Consider the following 19,388-nt stretch of genomic DNA (forward strand, 5'->3'; position numbering starts at 1 on the left):
TTAGCGTTAATAAACGGAAAGTTTCGTATTAAGTTATGTGAATTCCTTTTAACGCGCTGTCATGTCCACCTGGGAACGATTTAAGGCGGGCGTTGCTAGTGCCGGTACGGTGGTAGCCGCGGCTGCGTTTGAATATGATACTCCGAAGATAGTTCACATCAAAAACAAGACGGTGGGGTTGATTAACAGGCTCGTTCAGCTTGGTATTCTAGTCTATATTATTGGGTAAGTGAAACAGCCTGTAATTTCTCATTTCTGTATGAAGTTTGCGAGACAGCAGAATTTGTTGCAGCATTTTACAAAAGCGTACTGTTGTATGTCACAATTGATTTGATTGATCAAATTTTCTGTAAACTCACAAAACAAAATATAGGAATGGGCTGTTAAATTTAGAAAAATTAAATGCCTGTCCCCAGTGTGTGTGTGTGTGGTTGATTTAAGGCGTTGACGAGGCTAATCATCCAAGTATTACTTGGTTTGAGTGTAATACCTAAAGCTCATTATCTATACAGAACTTGTATGCTGCAAGGTGCACACCTTGTGGTGCTTACCTTGCACTTTGCGTGCCTTGCAGTTATGGGCTATTACACCAATGCAACTGCAGCTGCACTCATTAAATTTTTTTAGTAGTTTTTGTTATAGTTAAAGCACTACCACGTGTGTGTACAGAAAATACAGCACAAGGGGTGTTCACCGAGAGGCTAATACAGCATGAGGCAAAGCCAAGTGCTGTATTTGCCTTGAGACACCCCCCGAGTACTGTATTTTTTGTACACACAAGTAAAGGCAGTGCTGCTTTAAGTGTTATATTGCGCTTCCTGGTTGTCTTGCTCGGAGCGATTTTCTTGAGTACCAGTGATCATACTATTTATTTGTAGAACTAGTAGGATTAGTTTGGCTAGTTTTAGCGTATGACAGTGTCACACACATGATCCATCTGTAGGGGTTGCTGCTTCGACTTTCGGCAATTGGACTATTAGTAAGTGTTCATCATGTAATCTATTTTCTAGTCTAAGAACAAACTGGTAGTTTAGCTAGTTTTAGTGATGTACAATGCCATGCGCATGATCAATCAAGCTGTCTGCGTGGAGTTGTTTTCGTAACATTTATTACATAAATTTTCTGCAACTTTATTATACTTGCCCAAGTGTACTGTTTGCCCAATTAGCTACATAACTGTACTGTACGACTCGTACAGTACAGTTATGTAGCTAATTGGTACAATATGGAAATACAGTATATGGCAGCACTTTGAGCCTCCTATGCAAAATATAATATAAGTGGCCTAATTATTTTATTGTTTTACAGTGAAAAATTCTATCTATGAAGTAGACTAGCTCCTCTACTTAACAGACTGTATTCATAGTTTAATTGGTGGGAATTTTATTTTAGTGATGAACTGTTATGGTGAGTAGGTTTTTCGTTAGCCATGTAGCACAGGAGTCTGGCATTGATTTGGTGATTTTTCCTATCCCCTGGTGAAACTCCTTGGCCATTAATTCATTCACAGCTGCAACCACATTATGGTAGATTACTCTAATAAAACACTTGCTGAGAATAATTTCAACACTTCCAGTGGTTATGTGCTATTTTAGCAAAACGTGCTAGGGTTGTACAGTATTTCCATATTATCGCCATTATTGATGGGCCTAATGTATTTCGCGGACTGGACTCGCGGACTGGACTCACGCACTGAGCTGGAAACAACTTGTAAACAATAATCCAGGAATTATCCATCTCTTGCAACACTGGAGACACCACTATCGCGTTACAACTGCTGATACTGCTCTTCCTTACAAGTTAACAAACTAGCGCTTGCACCAATTTATTAGAATATACTTACGATACACGAGTACTAGCAGTGATAACGTGTGATAAAGGCTATTGTTGTAGCTCAGCTGTTTTTCCTTTGTTGCTCCAGTACTTAGCACTGGTGTTAGGACTGTAGTGATGAGTCAGTTTATTTGCATAGCCCCATCACATCGCTGGGCAGTGCCACCTATAGCTACCCTGCTAAGAATTATTACTAGCTCATCTCTACAACCCTAGCACTAGTGCTAAAGCAATAAAGGAAAAACATCTAAACTACAACAATAGCCTCTACCACGCTTTATCACTGCTAGTACTCGTGTATCGTAAGTGTATTCTAATTAATTAGTGCAGCGCTAGTTTGTTTACCTGTAAGGAAGAGCAGTATCAGCAGTTGTAGCTCGATAGTGGTGTCTCCAGTGTTGCAAGAGATGGATAATGCCTGGATTATTCTTTAAAAGCTGTTTCCAGCTCAGTGTGTGAGTCCAGTCCGCGAGTCCAGTCCGTGAGTCCAGTCCATGAAATACATTAGGCCATTATTGATGTGCAATAGTACCACAACTACTTTGAAAGACTGCAATACCAGTTGTACAATATTATTGCATTTTCTCATAATTGCTAAGTGAGAAATTATACTGACCATGGTACAGAAGACCATAACTATGCAGTAAAGAAATTTTATAACGTATTTTTCTTTCAAATTCCCAACATTTACATCCAGTGTTTCTCATTTATTATAAGTAGGTAGCATGCCCTTGGGGACTTCACTTGTAGTACCATTGTCACCAGACGACATTCACATGAGTGTGTAAGCAGCACTGGGGGATGAGATCATAGTTTCCTTCATCACTTGGCATTCTAACAGCACCCATTTGCAACAATAATAGGTTGTGAATTTGACCTGTAGCCTACCATAAACTGATACTTTTACCAAGTGTTCATCACATATACCATATGATGAGGTTTTGTTCTTGAGAGATACATTAGTCATGGAGGATATGGTAATGCTCAAATGCAATGTCGTCTCACAAAAGTGCAAACATTAAAACACTTGCTAATTAAAGGGCGTGCACCCGTTTTGCTTGCGAGTATTCATCCCATTTCGTTTGGGATGAATACTCACAAGTGACACGGATGCCACGCTCTTTAATTAGCAAGTCTTTTTATCACTCACACGAGACAACGTTGCATTTGAGCAGTACGTACCTCTTGGTACCATAGGTCACATGAAATTCCAAGCATAAGAATTTGAACAAGTATAAGAAAAAAAATTTTAAATTAGAGTAGGGACAGTGTATACTGTACGGAGGGAAACTTTGGAGGGGGAAAAATTTGGCGAATCAAGCAAAATATCACTGTTGGCGAAATAAAATTTGGTGAATTGTTAGCAAAGCTCACGCCCTATTGAATTAATTAGATCACTAATCGCTGTGCCTGAAGCGAGAACTGGAGTGCCACGCCTCTCAGTGATTTGGCGCCTGGAGTCAGCTACCAACTAAAAGGTAATACTATATAGACAGTAGATCTATACCCTCTGGAATAGTGAATATCGTACTTAATATGGTAGGACTCGCTACTTGTCACTCCCGTTTCGAGGTGAAGTTTGAGGATACCACGTGTACAGTAACTAGCTACCTAGTGAGGTAGTTGAGGCAGGCTTGGCTCTAGCGTAATGCCTGGCCCACTATCCCTGGTCCACTATCCCTTGGTTGAGTAGAAAATTGATTAGTTAGAGGCTTGGTTTGCTATTTCTTCGCCACCACAATACTTGGATGGGGAAAATTTGGCGAATTCATGGTCATTCGCCAAATTTTAACGGCACCAAAGTTTCCCTCCATACGGTAGTACTGCAATAAAAGGCACTGAAACAAGCTGGATCGGAGTAGTACGTAATGTCCAAATACTATAAAACAATAAGAAGTGAATATCCTACTGCGCTACACTCATATGCTCTAGTTTGCATAGTTTGATAACCACAGGTGTTTATTGCACAGGAAGCCACTAAACCAACAAAAAAAGCTAATTACTATGCAATTAATGATCCCTGCCCCACACTAACACTATAAGTTTATTTAAGAACCTCAGTCAACAAACGGTAATTTGTCCACACATCCTGGATTTGTGGTGTGCTATTATTCATGGTTCAGAAAGATGTAATACAGCCCAACAAACATCCTGTGCATGAACCTGATCAGAGAACACCAGGTCACCTGACTACTAGATAGTCTTAGATCTCACTATATGTTGTAGATCAGCTAGAGCACATTAGATTTAGCCCATCAATATTTGAACTGCCTGCAAGAACTTTGGAATACTGACAAATATGTTGTAAACAACCAAACAACTGTGAAATCTGCAAAAACTGTGTCCCTCAATAATTTGTACATCTATGGTATATAAACAGCAACATAAACATGATATCTGAGGAGTGTCATGAGATGGTCTCAGAGCCCACTATATAACATGTCTATTGGTGCAGGGTTTAAATTTCTCTGCTGTAAGAGTTGTGAATAATAATAACTGGTGAATATTCATTCTGTCACAAACGAAATATAGTTCTGTATCAGCATGAATGGTATATGTGTTTATGTATACTATCTATGGTATCAATAAGGTTTGACTACTATTTATTCTCGCAGTAACATTGTTTTCTAGTTTCTAGTCATAGAGAACTGCAGAAAATGTTAGTGTGCAAGTGGCTTGGTGTCAACTGGGGAAGCAAATAGCCAACTTTTCTTGTCTTGTTTAGCGATGTTGTGCATGGTCATTGTGGAACTTCAATCCTGGTTACAAGATACTGTGGTATTGTGTTAATCAAATGTTATTGCATCCAGGAAGACTAAATGTCGAGCAACTACAGTATGAGCAAAAAAATTGGTGTGGAATTATAATTGGTGATTTGGCAGACACTTACAGAATTGCCAAATTAAAATCTTGCCATGTTTAACTATTAATGTTTCTAATATTTTAACTGATTGAACTGGCATGAGATCAAACAGGAACGAGAGCAAGACTAGCAAGGTGCTTAACTAGCAAACTCATCATATGGTGATGTTAAAGGTTGTTGAAAGAGAAGTACAATCAAATCTGATTACAAATTAAGTAATAGCTAACAAGATAGCTAGCTATAAATACTTCACCTGTATGAGAGGCACAGTCTGCACTAATTATTTGTTATCAATGTACTGAACCTCACAGCCTGTGCAGTTAATCAAACCGGCAATTCTACGATTGTCTGTAATATTGCCATGGCAGTTTAAGGTCCTACTCTTTTGCCAGAAGGAAGCGAAGATACATACAGCAGAGATCTTGCACAGAAGAATGCACCCAATCACTTCATTTCATTTTCGGGTGGCTACTGCACTGGCTTTGGATTGAACCTCTTTCACATGAAAGAGTTCTCCAGTATGTGGGCCAGTACATAGGCAACAAAGTAAGTGTCTATACATCTTTGTAAATGAGAAGCCAAGTACTTATAGCTACACAATTTGCTACCACACACACACATCCACTTTATTAGACAAGTGACCTAGTTATATAACCTAGTTGAGCATTTCGTCAAATAAAAAAATGCAAATTATTAAGCAAACATCAAATATTCTGCTTATACAGTATGCAAGGTCCTTCCGGAATAATCAAACATCATATGTCACTATTTTAGTCGTCAGTGCCTGCAACTGCAGCCTCCAATACATTTGGCCGTTCTCATACCTACCTATTTTGCTAACGGCACTCACCATCATCTATTAATAATAGTTAATTTGTGTGTTATTTAATTGTGTTGCTTTGTATTTGTCATGTCTTGCATGTTCTTCAGTTTTGTACTTGTATATCTGTATGTGCTTCTGTGTACTCTGATGTGGAAGAACGGCTATGCTGAACGTTATGAGTTTAAACAAAAATCAATCAATCATAATGTTCTTTGTATACAAAAGTTTTTGGCTAATGGCAGGTGTTATGTTACTGGATGGTTAGCAAATGCAGTGCTGGACTATATTGGCCTAAAGAAAATCACTTTCTGGATAAGGAGTAACTATGAAACAAGATGAAAATTGTGTACTTGGTGATTTGTCAACCATGCATGCAGCTAAGTCAAGTGTGCAGTGTTCAAATCCCAGAGTACCATTTTAAGTCATTTCAGTTGCTAAGCTCCTAGAACTACCCACTCTGCATTGCCAAGAATGTGTCTCAGAATGCTGTGCTATATTAAATGACAGATACATTGGAATTCATTGGAATTCTGCTGATACTTTCACTCTTGGTCTTATAAACCACTTTGTTCAAAACCTACACATCTTTATCGCAATGTATGCAGGAATGTATGAATAACTGAGCAATGCATGATGATGTGAATGTATCAGCTATCAACCATTTTCTATCACCAGGTGAGGTATTACTGCATGAACTATGATTGTACAGGCACGTCTACCCTGTACAAATGTTCTGGTCTCTTGTTTATATGATGCTGCAAATGAGAAGAACCTTCTCTTCTCTTTCTTTTACAACTCTATCTTTTTGTTGTCCCATGTACATGACATATAAGGTGACAATAAATAAACTGACAGATGTGGTAGACTCCTTGGGCAGCATATCTGCTGATGTTTATGGTACCTATGGGTGAAGATGAGTGAAGCCATTAGATTTTCAATTTGCCACTGATTTTTTACTTCACCTATTAACTAAGAGTGTTAACAGATGATATCCTAATATAGAATTGTCGGAAGCAGTAATGTAATGGTTTCTATTTTATTGCTATTTCTTGCAGCATTGGAAATTGTAATTTTAGACTTTAATTTGCAATCTTTATTTTTCATCATGGGTGGGTGGCCATAATGTATAAGCTGCCATACTGTGACAATTATTTAGTGATGAAATTGATCAGGTGAAGGTAGTGTTGTTCTGTACAGCCAGACGGACTTCTCTAAATATTTAACATAAGTCATGTCAGTACTGACAACCTGTGCTTGCAATCTCTCCAATGGTCATGATGTTCACTGGTAAGTACGTACTCCCTGCCAAGGATATTATTTGAAAGGATTAGTCATATTCACAGAATTGTAATAGATGCTATTATAGCTATTCCATGGGACACCAAATCAACAATGTTTACTTCCTATGTCGTCACATATAATTTATGAATGGAATGATGGTTTATGCAGCCCCCCCTTAGCATGTTTTTTCATGGCTAACACAGCTGGTTGCCTTTTATAGGCATTAAGTGATCAATGTAAACACACCAAAAATCTTATGCATTATTACTATTCACCAGTACCATCTGGTACTAAATATGTCAAGATGACAATTCACCGTAACAGAAGGCACATCTTTAGGAAATTAGTATAGCACACATGTATATGTTGCAGAGACAGCTTCCTCACTGTACTTTTTTCATTAGCGTCAAGTTGTGTACCACCAAACATGGGCTAGTGTGTTAACAAAATTTTACCGACTCTAGTCAAAACAATTACCTGCTATTGGTATTGGTAGCAGCTTCAGTAGAATAATAGCCACTAAGACAGAAATATATTTTGTACCAATTGTGCACTTAATGATTGTTGATATTTGTAGACTACTCAATTTGACGACATTAGTGTAATGAGCACTTTTAGTGCTGGCTTATATATTACAAGTGTAGTTTGATTTGCCACAGTCTATATACACTTGCAGCAAATGTTTATAAACAGATTTGTTGTGCACCGGGGAGTTACTAACTGAATACCTGTGGTCACTGGATAGCTTATTTTGTGGCATTGTTATGAAGTAGTTTACATTGTAATATTGAAGAGGCTAAAATTTATTTTGTTCAATAGCACTCTACATCCTTTGTAAATAACAATAGCTTAAATATTTTTTCACTAAACCAACTTTTTGCTGCATTTGCCCTTTTAAAAGGGTATTTTTGTTGTAGAGGTTGCCATGGAAAACTGGTGTAATACTCTGTACTTTTTATTTGTGGTTTAGAACTAGAATACCCCCAATAAAATAATTCATTCATTACTATTGAATTCACCTTGCCAACAAACTGTGTATAGTGGTAGGTTTACCTGTAAGTTTTTACATTGTGAAGTAGATGTGTGTTGCCTTTGAGAAGCACATTTTAGGTGAAAACTTTTTACCATTTTCTTGTGGATAGTGTATACAGGAAACATTTTGGATAGTGTGTACAAGAAACATTTGATACACTTTTTGCACAATAATCACATTCCTTGTATGTTGAAAACATGGGAGGAGTGTTTGTTGATTTGTCCTACCATTTTCACTTAATGTTTTCCCTGACATATTCCTACGAGTCTCAAGGTGTATATTTATATTAGGAAAATTGTTAGAGCATTGACTTGCATGTACAATGCAGTAATTGACAATGGTTATTACTCTTGTCATTGTTGTTTTCTCCAGCTATGCTATTATCTATGAGAAGGGTTACCAGAGAAAGGAAGATGTTGTCAGCTCTGTGACCATCAAGGTGCAGGGAATCGACTATACTAATGGGAGAGGGAACTTTGAGAATGTTGGAGACAGAGTGTGGGACACAGCTGACTATGTGATTCCCCCTCAGGTCAGTTTGTGTATAGTGTAGTTTATCTGTAGTGTAGAGTGTGTGTGCACGCGTGTGTGTGTTTGTGTTTGTGTGTGTGTGTGTGTGTGTGTGTGTGTGTGTGTGTGTGTGTGTGTGTGTGTGTGTGTGTGTGTGTGTGTGTGTGTGTGTTGTATCATGACACAACCAGTAGTCATCATTATCACACTCACACAGACTCCAGACAGTGTCTTCATCATGACGAACATGTGGGTCACCAATCAGACTCAAACAGTTTGCCCTGAGGCAAGTGTTAACATAGTGCATAAATATGATGGGTTTTTATTATTGTTATATATAACTTTAGACAAAGTTAAACAGGCCATGTAATACAAGTCAAGACTGTGCTTGTAGTGATAACTGTACTACCACTAATGGTAAGTGAGACTGTGCGTGTGTGTGTGTGTGTGTGTGTGTGTGTGTGTGTGTGTGTGTGTGTGTGTGTGTGTGTGTGTGTGTGTGTGTGTGTGTGTGTGTGTGTGTGTGCTTGTATACAGAGTTTTCAGCAATTTTCGTATGAACTACGTAGTGTGAATACGTACACGTGCATGTTTCTATAAGCAATTTATATGCTACCACATGTACAATGGTGGTGGATACCCATATCGTGCCTCTCAGACTGCTGTACTTCTTTATCAGGAATGGTAGCACAGGTTTAGTTCTTTGAGAATAACCAAATATAGCAAACATGCATGAGCGGCCACACTATGCATTTCATACGAAATTACAAGAAGTGCTGAAAGATGCATGTGTGCAAGTTAGTTTGTCTAACAAATTGAGTGCTATATGGAGTCGGTTTGAAATGAGACCATTTTCTGGCAGCTTTTGCCTATAGTGTCGAAGTCTTTTCTCTGCTTCCACCAGGGGTGCCAAGTGGGAGAGCGGCATCTGAGGCACTTTACCCTGGCCCAGGGGTGGGGGGTGAGCTTGAAAAATAATTTTTTAGCCTTTAGATCACTTGTGTTAATTTCAGCTGTTTTATGCGTATAAATTGCAAAAATCCTGGACACCCCCAAACTTCTATGAAATTCTAAATCCATATTATTACAATATCCATGTTGCGTATCTCCTTTCCTGTATGTCAGCTATAGAATCATCACTGCTATATGCTGAACCATTGCCTATTATCTACTTACTTATTTTCCACTTCACTTTCACTGAATAACTGATTAATCGATCGGAGATTTCCAAAACTTCAATAACCAGTGATCAGTATTAAATAACTGATAATCGGTTGCCAATTATTTCACTCAAATACACACTAACATTTAAGTAGCTTTTGAGTGCTGAACAATGTAATTTTGTGACTGGATCTTGGTATGATCATTTTGTTATGTATCAATAGTCACCCACTTAAATCAATAAGAATTTAATGTCAATCACATAAGCACATGTGCTCCATAAAGAGATATTTACTGCTTTGAAACCATGTCTAAATAGTGGAATTTGATGATACCAATTAACCAATTATTGGTGACCAATAAACGGGTGATTAAAATTTTGTAGATGCACAGCTCTAACTGGCTGTAATCTGTACTATGTAATAATATATTGTGACTTGATATACACCCTAAGTATTGAGGTGGACAACTAAAATCAACCCAAAATGCATCTCTACATTAGTAAATTTTCCCAGGGGCATGCCCCCAGACCCCCCTAGCATGAGCATACAGTGTGCTTCACACATTGTTGGTTTAACTCCTATAGTATTGCTGCATAGTAATTTAAGTACAAAGGTTGGGAGGCCCCACTTGTTCTTACTGCCCCAGTCCCCTGATTTCTCTTGGCAGCCCTGGCCTGGTTTCTGCAGAAGTAAAACTTGTCACACATATTTGGTTTTCATATCATAACTCCTTGGTCTTTAATGCGATTTCTATTCTGTTACAAAATGCTTGTACCTTATTAATTACCAACGTCAGCAAATAAGTGGTTTAGGTGGTAAACATGACACCCAAAAATTGCACTTGTCTTATGACTTTTTGAAATTGCTTATTAATTTGTATCCAATCCATCGCACTGTAGCATGCTCTGTAATCAAGTATTGATGAAACAAATTATGACAATTTTTATACAAGGAGGAAATAAGATGAACTTTGAGAAGTTGCCTATAATTTATTTAGATGGCTGGTTAAGTTTGGAATAAACAATGATATTTGCTGATTTCTTGTAGGGATTCTTACTGGTGAGTGTGATAATAATACTGGGATATGCTCAGCACATGCTTGGTGTCCGATTGAACACGAGAATCAAACCATCACGTAAGGGACCATCATAATATGCTTCGTAACCACAAAAGGTTGTCATATCTCTATTAGTAAATCAGGACCCAAGTTACTGAATGCTCCTAACTTTACCATTCTGATAAAGAATACAGTTCAGTTCCCAACCCTAGATGAGCACTTCAGAAAGTACGTTACTTTATTATACTTCCCATAATTATTCTGCTATTTAACTGTGTCTTCCTATTAATGTTTTAACAGGCGTAATGTTCATGACAGCGCAAGCCTGAACTTAAGCTCATGTCGATTTGATTTTGACACTGATCTGTTTTGTCCAATATTTCCAATATCAAAGATTATTGCTATGCTGGAAAGACGCTTCACCTTTGAAGAGTTAGCCACTAATGTAAAGCCTTCTCTGTTCCTATACACCAAACAGTTATAGTCCATTCATTTCAGGGTTCAATACTTGGTTTGCAAATTGAATGGAACTGTGATTTGGATACTAGTTATGAAAACTGTAAGCCACGCTACAGAGCTCGCCGATTGGATGATCCATATGCAAAATCATCTCCAGGGTTTAACTTCAGGTAAAGTAATTCAGTATGCTATTGTAATCAGTGTATTCACATTTACATAGATATGCTAACTCATATTACATTAATGGAGCATTGACTAGACAACTGATCAAAGCTTACGGAATCCGGATCAATGTTTTGGTCACAGGAGAGGTGAGAAAATTCATACTTCAATTTAATTACTTTTTTATTAATAGGGAGGAAAGTTTGACATCGCAATTCTAACTTTAAAATTAGGATCTGCTATTGCTTTGCTAGCTATTGTGAGGATGGTGTTGATGTGTAGTGTGGGTTTATTTTTGTTGGGATACAGGCAAGTGTTGTTTCTGATGCAGTTGTTCTCTATGTATTGAGAGAGAAAAAATTCTACCGAGATAAGAAGTACTTGTATGTGAAAGGAAAGGCAACACTGTTCAAACATAATCCCATGTTTTCACGAATGGTAAGACCTTCACAATCCAAAACACTGTTTGCTCCAGGTTTATACAAATAAGATAATAAACCTATAAATATCTTTTGTTTTCAAGCCATTTGTCCTTATTGAAATATTTTTAGTTCACTGTTCCACTCCTACATACTAATCACCTTGTATGTTTGATCTTGTATGATGATTCCACCCTCAAATAGTAGCCACCTCTTAGCCCTCTAGGTAATCTCTAAGATTGTTTAAAAGCAAGTATACTAAACAAAGTATTTCCATTGAAAAGACAGTAGTAAGTATTATAGTAGTACAGCAAAAATAATCATAGATACACTGATAATTAGTATTGTACTTGAAACTAATTGTTGAAGAGTTTTAGGTCTGTGCTACTTGACTTTATTGTTTATCGGCACTGCATATGCCATATAGTTTCACGTGGCTAGACCATCCATATACTCTCCATGTAGCACTTATCAATTAAAGATTTGCAGCTAGGTACTTTTAATCTCTAATCATAAGTGCCACATGGAGAGCAGGGTCTGGCCATGCAAGTACCTACATTCCTATTGTTGTATAATGATGTCTTGATAATGCTCTCCTGTTTGGAGGTTGATTAAGCTACTAAAATTTTATATTCAAATCCAGTTAACAGATAATTTGGTATCACTGCATATACTAATCTGGTTATGCAATTTATGTTGCTTTATTTTTCAGCAGCAAGAAAGGCTGATATCACCAACAAATGAAGGCATCGAGTCACAGAGTGAATATGAAGAAGAAACTGGGAAAGATGAAATACCATTCACTGCACCAGATGTTTACAACTCACTACCTCAGGTTTGTAAATGACCAAAATTTTATCATTCTCTGTAACCTCTATTCCTGTGAAATGATTATCTTCTCATTGATAGGACAAAACATAACAATTGCCCCCAATCCATGCTACAACCTGGATGGCAAACTGAATCATTTGTAATGAACGCTATTAGCAAGCAATCTATTTTGTATTATGATTTGTTGAAATACATATTTTTGAACACTTGTAAAATTATGAAGTTCCCTGCGTACGTACATGTGAGGTGTTACGTATTCAGGTATTGTTCACAATGTGCACATGTCAGCTATAGGGCTGTAAGTGGATCAGATGATAGTGTATATATCCATGGACACATAAAAATAAATAATTTATACTCATTATGTAGACAACTATTCAACCAATAGATACTTTGTCCTTTTGGAAACACTATATTATCACAAATTTCAGGCTCTCAACCAGCAGTAAAGAGTGACACCAATGATTTCCCTGTGGTACTGTTGTGTATAACCAGACTACTGTCAGTGTCAACTACATTTTTTCACATGTAGTTGTACATTTCTGCATAGTGACTTGCTATAAAAAAGGAGTGGAAGCTTCCAATATAGCCTGTACAAAATCACTGTGTTAAGTTTACCTTTGATCAAATTAACACTTCTTCTGGTAATACAGAACTGTTGATTGGTGCTTATTAGTGTTGATAAGGTCAAGGCTTTATTCTCTGAACAGATGTGTTACTTGACTCAGTAATTTTTCTGGATGTATTCCAGTTAAGATACTCTCTCCCTTAATTGTATTATGAACTCTTATTCTATAGCTAGATGAATTTCTCTCACATCAGTTAGGATTTGACTGCGTGTACTGAACTACAATGAAGTCCTGCATGCTGAGCAGATTTACTGTTACATTTGTAGCATAGTGTATGGTACTTGTATGCTGTTACCAAAAAGTTACTGCATGTCCCAGATGAAGTCTGCAACTCTGTCTAGAATAGTTATAGTCACCGGTATAGCTGTAGTTATAGAGTTTATTAACACTCTCAGCTGCACAGTTACAGATATTAGAGCATTTCTATGTGGAGGAGTAAGCTACTTCAGACTTTGGAATGCTTCAACTCCCCTTCCTTGTGCATGTGTCATGGTTTAAAATTATATATAGTTCAAGGTGTTTATAGTACAATAAGCAGTACTACTAAAATTTCCTGAAGGGGCGCATGGCACTATCATAAATCCATGTACCCGTGGATGATGCATATGGGAAACATTAACTGATAGCTTTATAGCGTAAAAATAATTTAAAATATGACCATTGCCAGCGTGTTAAACGCACACAAGTCTCTATTACTCAAATAAACATTTATAATGAAGTATTCTCCTGATTTATGGAAACTACTGTTTTTTCCTTAGTCTCTACTATATCCATTGAGTCTGAATAGAGATCTGTGGCATGGTTGACTCTTCTTTCTCTATTTTAAAAAATTGATTTTTATACTAATTTGATATTCATTTATGCATGGATAGCTAACATGATAATAAGAAGTGTCGATGCTAACAGGTATATCAAGTCAGTCATGTATAGTAGCTGTTAAGTGTTCAGCTAATATTATCAGAGTTAACAAACACCAGTGTATATTGTTTCCTGAGTGTACTTTGTACCTATATATATATATATACAGCTTTGATATATCCCAACATTGTAGGCAGTGACATGTTGTGGTCAGCAATGGTGTATTTGGGTATGGCTTCTGGTACATATACACTACATGTGCAGCTCTGTGACCACAATAAGTCAAGGGCAATTGGAAACGGAAATGGTCAAATCGTCATATAAATGCACCCTAGAGTAAAACCTTTGTTCAGTGACCACCTCTGTACAAAGACCACATTGTAATTAGATCTCAAAGATGGCTAAGGCATACATGATCACCTTTTATAAAGATCACCTCTTTACATTGCAATAATAGCTAGGTTCCAAACATCCTACGTATATATGTCATGACCGCTTTATCTAAACAACTAAAAAGAATATGCTCTTAAGGTCATCATCTCCTATGAGACCTCATTTTTCATTGATACAGTAGGTTGTAGTGTACTAGTTACATTTCACTTGCATGGACTATTTTTGTATGGCACATTCTGGTACCATAGTATTATCTATGCTGGTACAAACTAAGCGATGATGGTATATGACTTGAGTGAAGTGTGGACAAACATTGAAATACATGTTTGAAGCTTACCAAATATTACATCATGTTAAAAAAGAGGTGGTCTTTATCAAAGGTGACCACAAAGTGGTCCTTAGCCATCATTGAGATATAATTACATGTGGTCTTTGTACAGAGGTGGTCTTTATAAGAAGGTCGTCTTTAAGAGGTGGCCACTAAACAAGGGTTTTACTCTAGGGTACATTTATATGATGATTTGACCATTTCCGTTTCCAGTTTCCATTTCCACTGTTTCCAATTGCCCATTAGTCAAGTATGCAGTGGTAGAAACAACAGTGGTGCATGCTCTGGTATGAACTTGTGGTAATAAGGTAATGGTATAGGGTTTCCAAATGAACATGTTAACTGGATACTCGTTAACACATATTAGTAATGGTTTCCCTTGAAGAGATAAGTCAGATCAATGGTAAAGTGAACCTACAAGAAGCAAATTTGCTTGAGAATGGATGTTATCATTGCGATATGCATTTAAAAATAGGTCATGGACATGAAATACAATAGAGGAAGGTTGTGCAGTAAAAAGTGTCCATATTATCTTGTAGGTCTGTGGAAAAATGAACAAAGTGACATATTTCAAGATTTTAAAATGTTGTTTGACTTCATATACATCTACTAGTGGAGCTATACCTCTTCCAGATTACCTTCTAAGGCTTCTTTTGTGATTGAGGGAGCTTTCTAAGGTATATATATACAGTTTTTACAAATACCAAAGTATCATATCTGAGCATCTTAATTATTTTAAAATCCAGCAACTGACCAATTCATACTACACTACCAGTAACATTCACCAGTAATACTGTCTCTCCATGTAGATTCAAGAACACATTCCTCAACTTTACTGAACCTCTTAACTACAGGGCTATCTTTGTGCCGTTCAACTACTGGGACAATTCCTTGTCTCTGCATCTGTGCAAACAAGTTGGCAGATAGTGCCAGAGCAAGTCCCTTTTGTCGATGATCTGGCAGAGTTGATAGGTTGGTAGCTAGTCCACAGTCACTGTAGGTACCCCAGGAAACAGGATACATTGGATTTGATCTCAGGAAAACTGCAGCTGATAACTTGTATGTGAGGAGGATGTTCTTGAAATATTTTGAAACTTGTTGTTTGGTGACTGGATGGAACTCTTTGATCATGGAAGAGTGCTCAGCAATAAAGTCGGTGTGATCTAGTGAGAGTTTGTCAATGAAGTATTCATTAGGATTTATCCTGTAAGGTATCATCCATAATCTTCAACATTTTCACAAGCATACACAGTGTGTACAACCACCTCTCCCAACCCAAAAAATAATGTTGATTGAAATTAGTGTTAATTTTATTGATTTTCCTCACTAGATTTGCTCATCCTTAGGGTTTGATGGAATGTAGCCATTGACAAAATGTTGCATGGTAGGGATACGTATATACGTAATATATACGTATTATAAGTATATTCAAGGAGGGGAACTTCACAAAATGCATATGTTACTGTGCTTTGTGAAATTCATCCTCAACCAAAGCCAGCTTCACCAAGAGTATGCTAGAGGGGGGGGGGGGGGGGGGGTAAACTCAATGCTATACTGCATGGTCTTAGTAGTACCATATAAAGAAAACGTTTATAATAGAGTGTCAAGGAAACCAATTATTAGTCACAGCTTGACTCTGAATGACTGCTTTACACCCGCTATGCAACCAAGTGGCGTAAGGGAGGTTGCTTAGCAAGAGCAAAGTTTAAACAAAGTTGCACTATTCATGCGGAAGAGCTCTTGAAGAATGAAACACTGCTGCTTGCTGCAGTGAGAAGGAAGGTTGCTAAAATATAGCTTATTGGCTTGGTAGAAAAATTCATCAACAGCTTTACATAACATGCAAGAGCAAACACCACTCATAGACCAGTTACTCTAGAACACATATTTACTATAACAATTATAATGTCCATACCTAGAGGGTATATCATCTACATCACCTGCAAGATGATACATTTTGTATGAATATGTAGTAGTTTCTTGCCACTGAGGAAACATAGTCTTAGCTACTCTATCCAGATATCCATTAGTCACAGAATCAATTGCTATGTACAGTATCACATTTACAGAGTGTAGGAGTAATGCTAACCAGTTATCATGGCTCCCTCTTGTAGAAGTTTAGAGTCATGCATGAAACAAGCAAAGTCTTCTTCTGAGTCTGACAAGAGCAACAACCTGTAGGTTCGCTACAAAAAGCACAGATTATAGGTGAAATCACTTACAATGTATGAGTCCTCTATAACGTGATCATGCATGCTTACCTGATTTCTGGTAGGGAAACACAGTGTGCTGGTCCAGTGTTGGAATATTGCAGTACAACTGAAGTTTGGCCACTTGTCTGTTAGTATTGATGGTTGGTCCTTTCCTTTCAACTTGCATAACGCAATGTTTTGGAACTGATCAGAATATTATACCATTTGACATGTAAACGTTTATCCATGCAAGCTGTATAAAAAGGGTGCATCCTTCAAAAGCCTAGTGCATTATTAAAATATACATCATTGCAGCCATTTCATGGCTATACGACCTTTGATTTCACAACTTTTTTCATCCAAGGTTTTGAAAGCTGCACACTTTTTATACAGCTTAGCTGTTTTGCATGGATTTTGTATTTTAAATATCCTAAAATTGTAAGATGCATGTATACTTTTCCTGGCTATGGGTACAAGTTTCCCTCAGGTCTTTAATGCTGACTCCGTCTGCATTCATTAGAGCTGCATTAAAAAGCAAATACTGAAAATAGGCAAACTTGCTTCTTATCCCCACCCTCATCCCTTTTTACCCCACCACCTCTAATTTCATTATTGCTGTTATCAATCATGTGCATACTTATTTTGATGCTAAGGAGGCTGGCTATCATTTTACAGCACAGTAAATGTCATTTGCACTGTGGTAAAACATAAGTACTAGTTCTTAAAAGGCTATTAGCTAACCTTCATAGTAACAGACAGGTTGATTTGGAGTATTTTCTTTAATAATGAACAAAGAAAAATGACCTCCCCGCCTGCATGGAAATCCAAATTTTTGTGGATGAGAAACAAGTAATCGAATTTGCCTGGCAATATAAACGTGTTTAACAAAGAGGTGTGGTCATAAAAATGTGCCGCATGTGCAAATTACCATGCATTTTTGTAGGGCAAAAGAAATGTGATGTCAACTGGAACTTATCAATCAAGCAACGATAAAAACAGGTGGCTTGAGGACTAAAACCATTAATAAACTCAGGCATGGTAAGATAAATTACTTTTCAGACGTTGAGGTAAGTTTTAGAAGGTAATTTAAATGTCACGTTCATAAACCAGCTATACAGAAAAGTCATTCCATTATTCTTTTTCAGCAAATCCCGAGTATTGATAAAGTATGACTACAAGGTTTGTATTTCGGGTAGTGATTACCTGATGCAGTATTGCAGTGCTCAGAAACACTTTGAAAACCTTTGCCCTACATTGATTTTCCATCGATCTTTTTGCCATACATAAATCCGAATTACAAAATACAAATAATGTAATATAGTGCCACGTCTTCTTGTTAAACCCATCTATAGATAGTTTCACTAGTAAATAGAACAATTAAGATCACTCCAATTGGTTCTGGTCCTTTGAATATGTGGGCAGGTCCTGGGAATTCAGTAACAATAAAGTCACTGAGCATTTACGATTCTCTATTAGAGTATATGTGATGTACAGTGCCCATTTCCTGCAGGTTTTCACAGATAAAACACAAATTATGACACTAAAACAGTAAGATTTTGCATATTTGTTGTAGCCCAATATCAATGATGTATTTCTGAAATTTCACATACTTAAAAAAGGATGCAGGCAGTGCCCATAATTTCCAATTGGAGTGGCCTAAGGCATTTCAGCTTAGAGTGATTATAAGTATATTAATTGAGAATGAGCATAGGGATTCCCCGTATCTAGTTGTACTGTGCATGAAACTCAGCCACAGGTGCTGACCTCTGATTACCTACATGCGGGGTGTGCCCTTTCCCTAAAATCTGCCTGTTAGCCTATAACCCAGTAGATACACTACCACTTTATTAGCATTTAATACTCACTGCGAGACTCACTGCATGCCGGGAGGTCTAAATCTTACCACATAAGCTCGAGATTTGAAACGTCTTAAAGAGTCAAAGTAGTAGGTTAATTGCTGATCAGAAACGGTGTGCACATGTTTGCCTCGAAGACAAGCGGAGAGACGTAAGCAAACGTCAACAGTGCCTCTAAGACTTCTCAGCTCACTAGTGCCTGAAAACATTTCGACTGGTTTGGATATACGGACATATTACGGATTTCCTATCTCTGTTTTGGTCCGGACACAATACGTTGGCATGGCAACATCAAAGCAAGGGACTAGCTACAGTGGCTGCTGAAGATATCCATAAAGATACACAAGTGGATATTCTAATTGGAGAGATTGGCCGCAGAGCAAATAGCAGATGCAGTCACTACGAGCGAGTCACTAGCTATACTGTTGTATACTAAATACCTATCATCACGGTCAGAATCTTTAGAGAAACTGGGGTAGCTACAACATACTTAACTACTCTCCAATATGATTGGGTTGTTTCTTTAATGTGCACAACCTGGTTAATATCAATGAATTGCTATCACTGTAGAACCATGACAAACAGTCAGACTTCTCATAGCTGCTTCCTGTCTGGCCGGTACAGCAACTAGACAATAAACAGAGAATACACAATTTTTTTTTGTGTCAAGGCCTCACATAAAAGGGCTGGCACATCCA

At 37.5% G+C, this 19,388-nt stretch overlaps 1 protein-coding gene and 1 pseudogene across 1 annotated transcript; one reads left to right on the forward strand and one right to left on the reverse strand.

Annotated features, from left to right (window-relative positions):
- Nucleotides 1-27: 27 nt before the first annotated feature.
- LOC136242704 (P2X purinoceptor 4-like) lies at nt 28-12,712 on the forward strand (annotated as a pseudogene).
- A 2,641-nt stretch (nt 12,713-15,353) lies between these two features.
- On the reverse strand, nt 15,354-18,934 carry LOC136243179 (uncharacterized). The gene is made up of 5 exons (XM_066034702.1): nt 18,738-18,934; nt 16,904-17,038; nt 16,732-16,828; nt 16,558-16,687; nt 15,354-15,846 (listed from the first exon to the last, which is right to left on the reverse strand). Exons 1-5 carry the CDS (start codon nt 18,897-18,899, stop codon nt 15,411-15,413), a joined length of 960 nt encoding a protein of 319 aa, XP_065890774.1. The 5' UTR covers nt 18,900-18,934; the 3' UTR covers nt 15,354-15,410.
- Between the last annotated feature and the right edge of the window lie 454 nt (nt 18,935-19,388).

The sequence above is a fragment of the Dysidea avara genome, chromosome 13 (genome assembly GCF_963678975.1).
Source record: "Dysidea avara chromosome 13, odDysAvar1.4, whole genome shotgun sequence".
Classification (NCBI taxonomy): Eukaryota; Metazoa; Porifera; class Demospongiae; order Dictyoceratida; family Dysideidae; genus Dysidea; species Dysidea avara.

What these genes read in the sequence shown, in the direction of transcription:
- LOC136243179 (XM_066034702.1), bottom strand. Translation starts at nt 18,899, where the DNA reads ATGTTTTCAGGCACTAGTGAGCTGAGAAGTCTTAGAGGCACTGTTGAC. An exon ending in TCAAATCTCGAGCTTATGTG is followed by an intron (nt 17,039 to 18,737) that starts GTAAGATTTAGA and finishes TATTCTGATCAG; the next exon opens with TTCCAAAACATTGCGTTATG. An exon ending in AGAGGGAGCCATGATAACTG is followed by an intron (nt 16,688 to 16,731) that starts GTTAGCATTACT and finishes TACTGTACATAG; the next exon opens with CAATTGATTCTGTGACTAAT.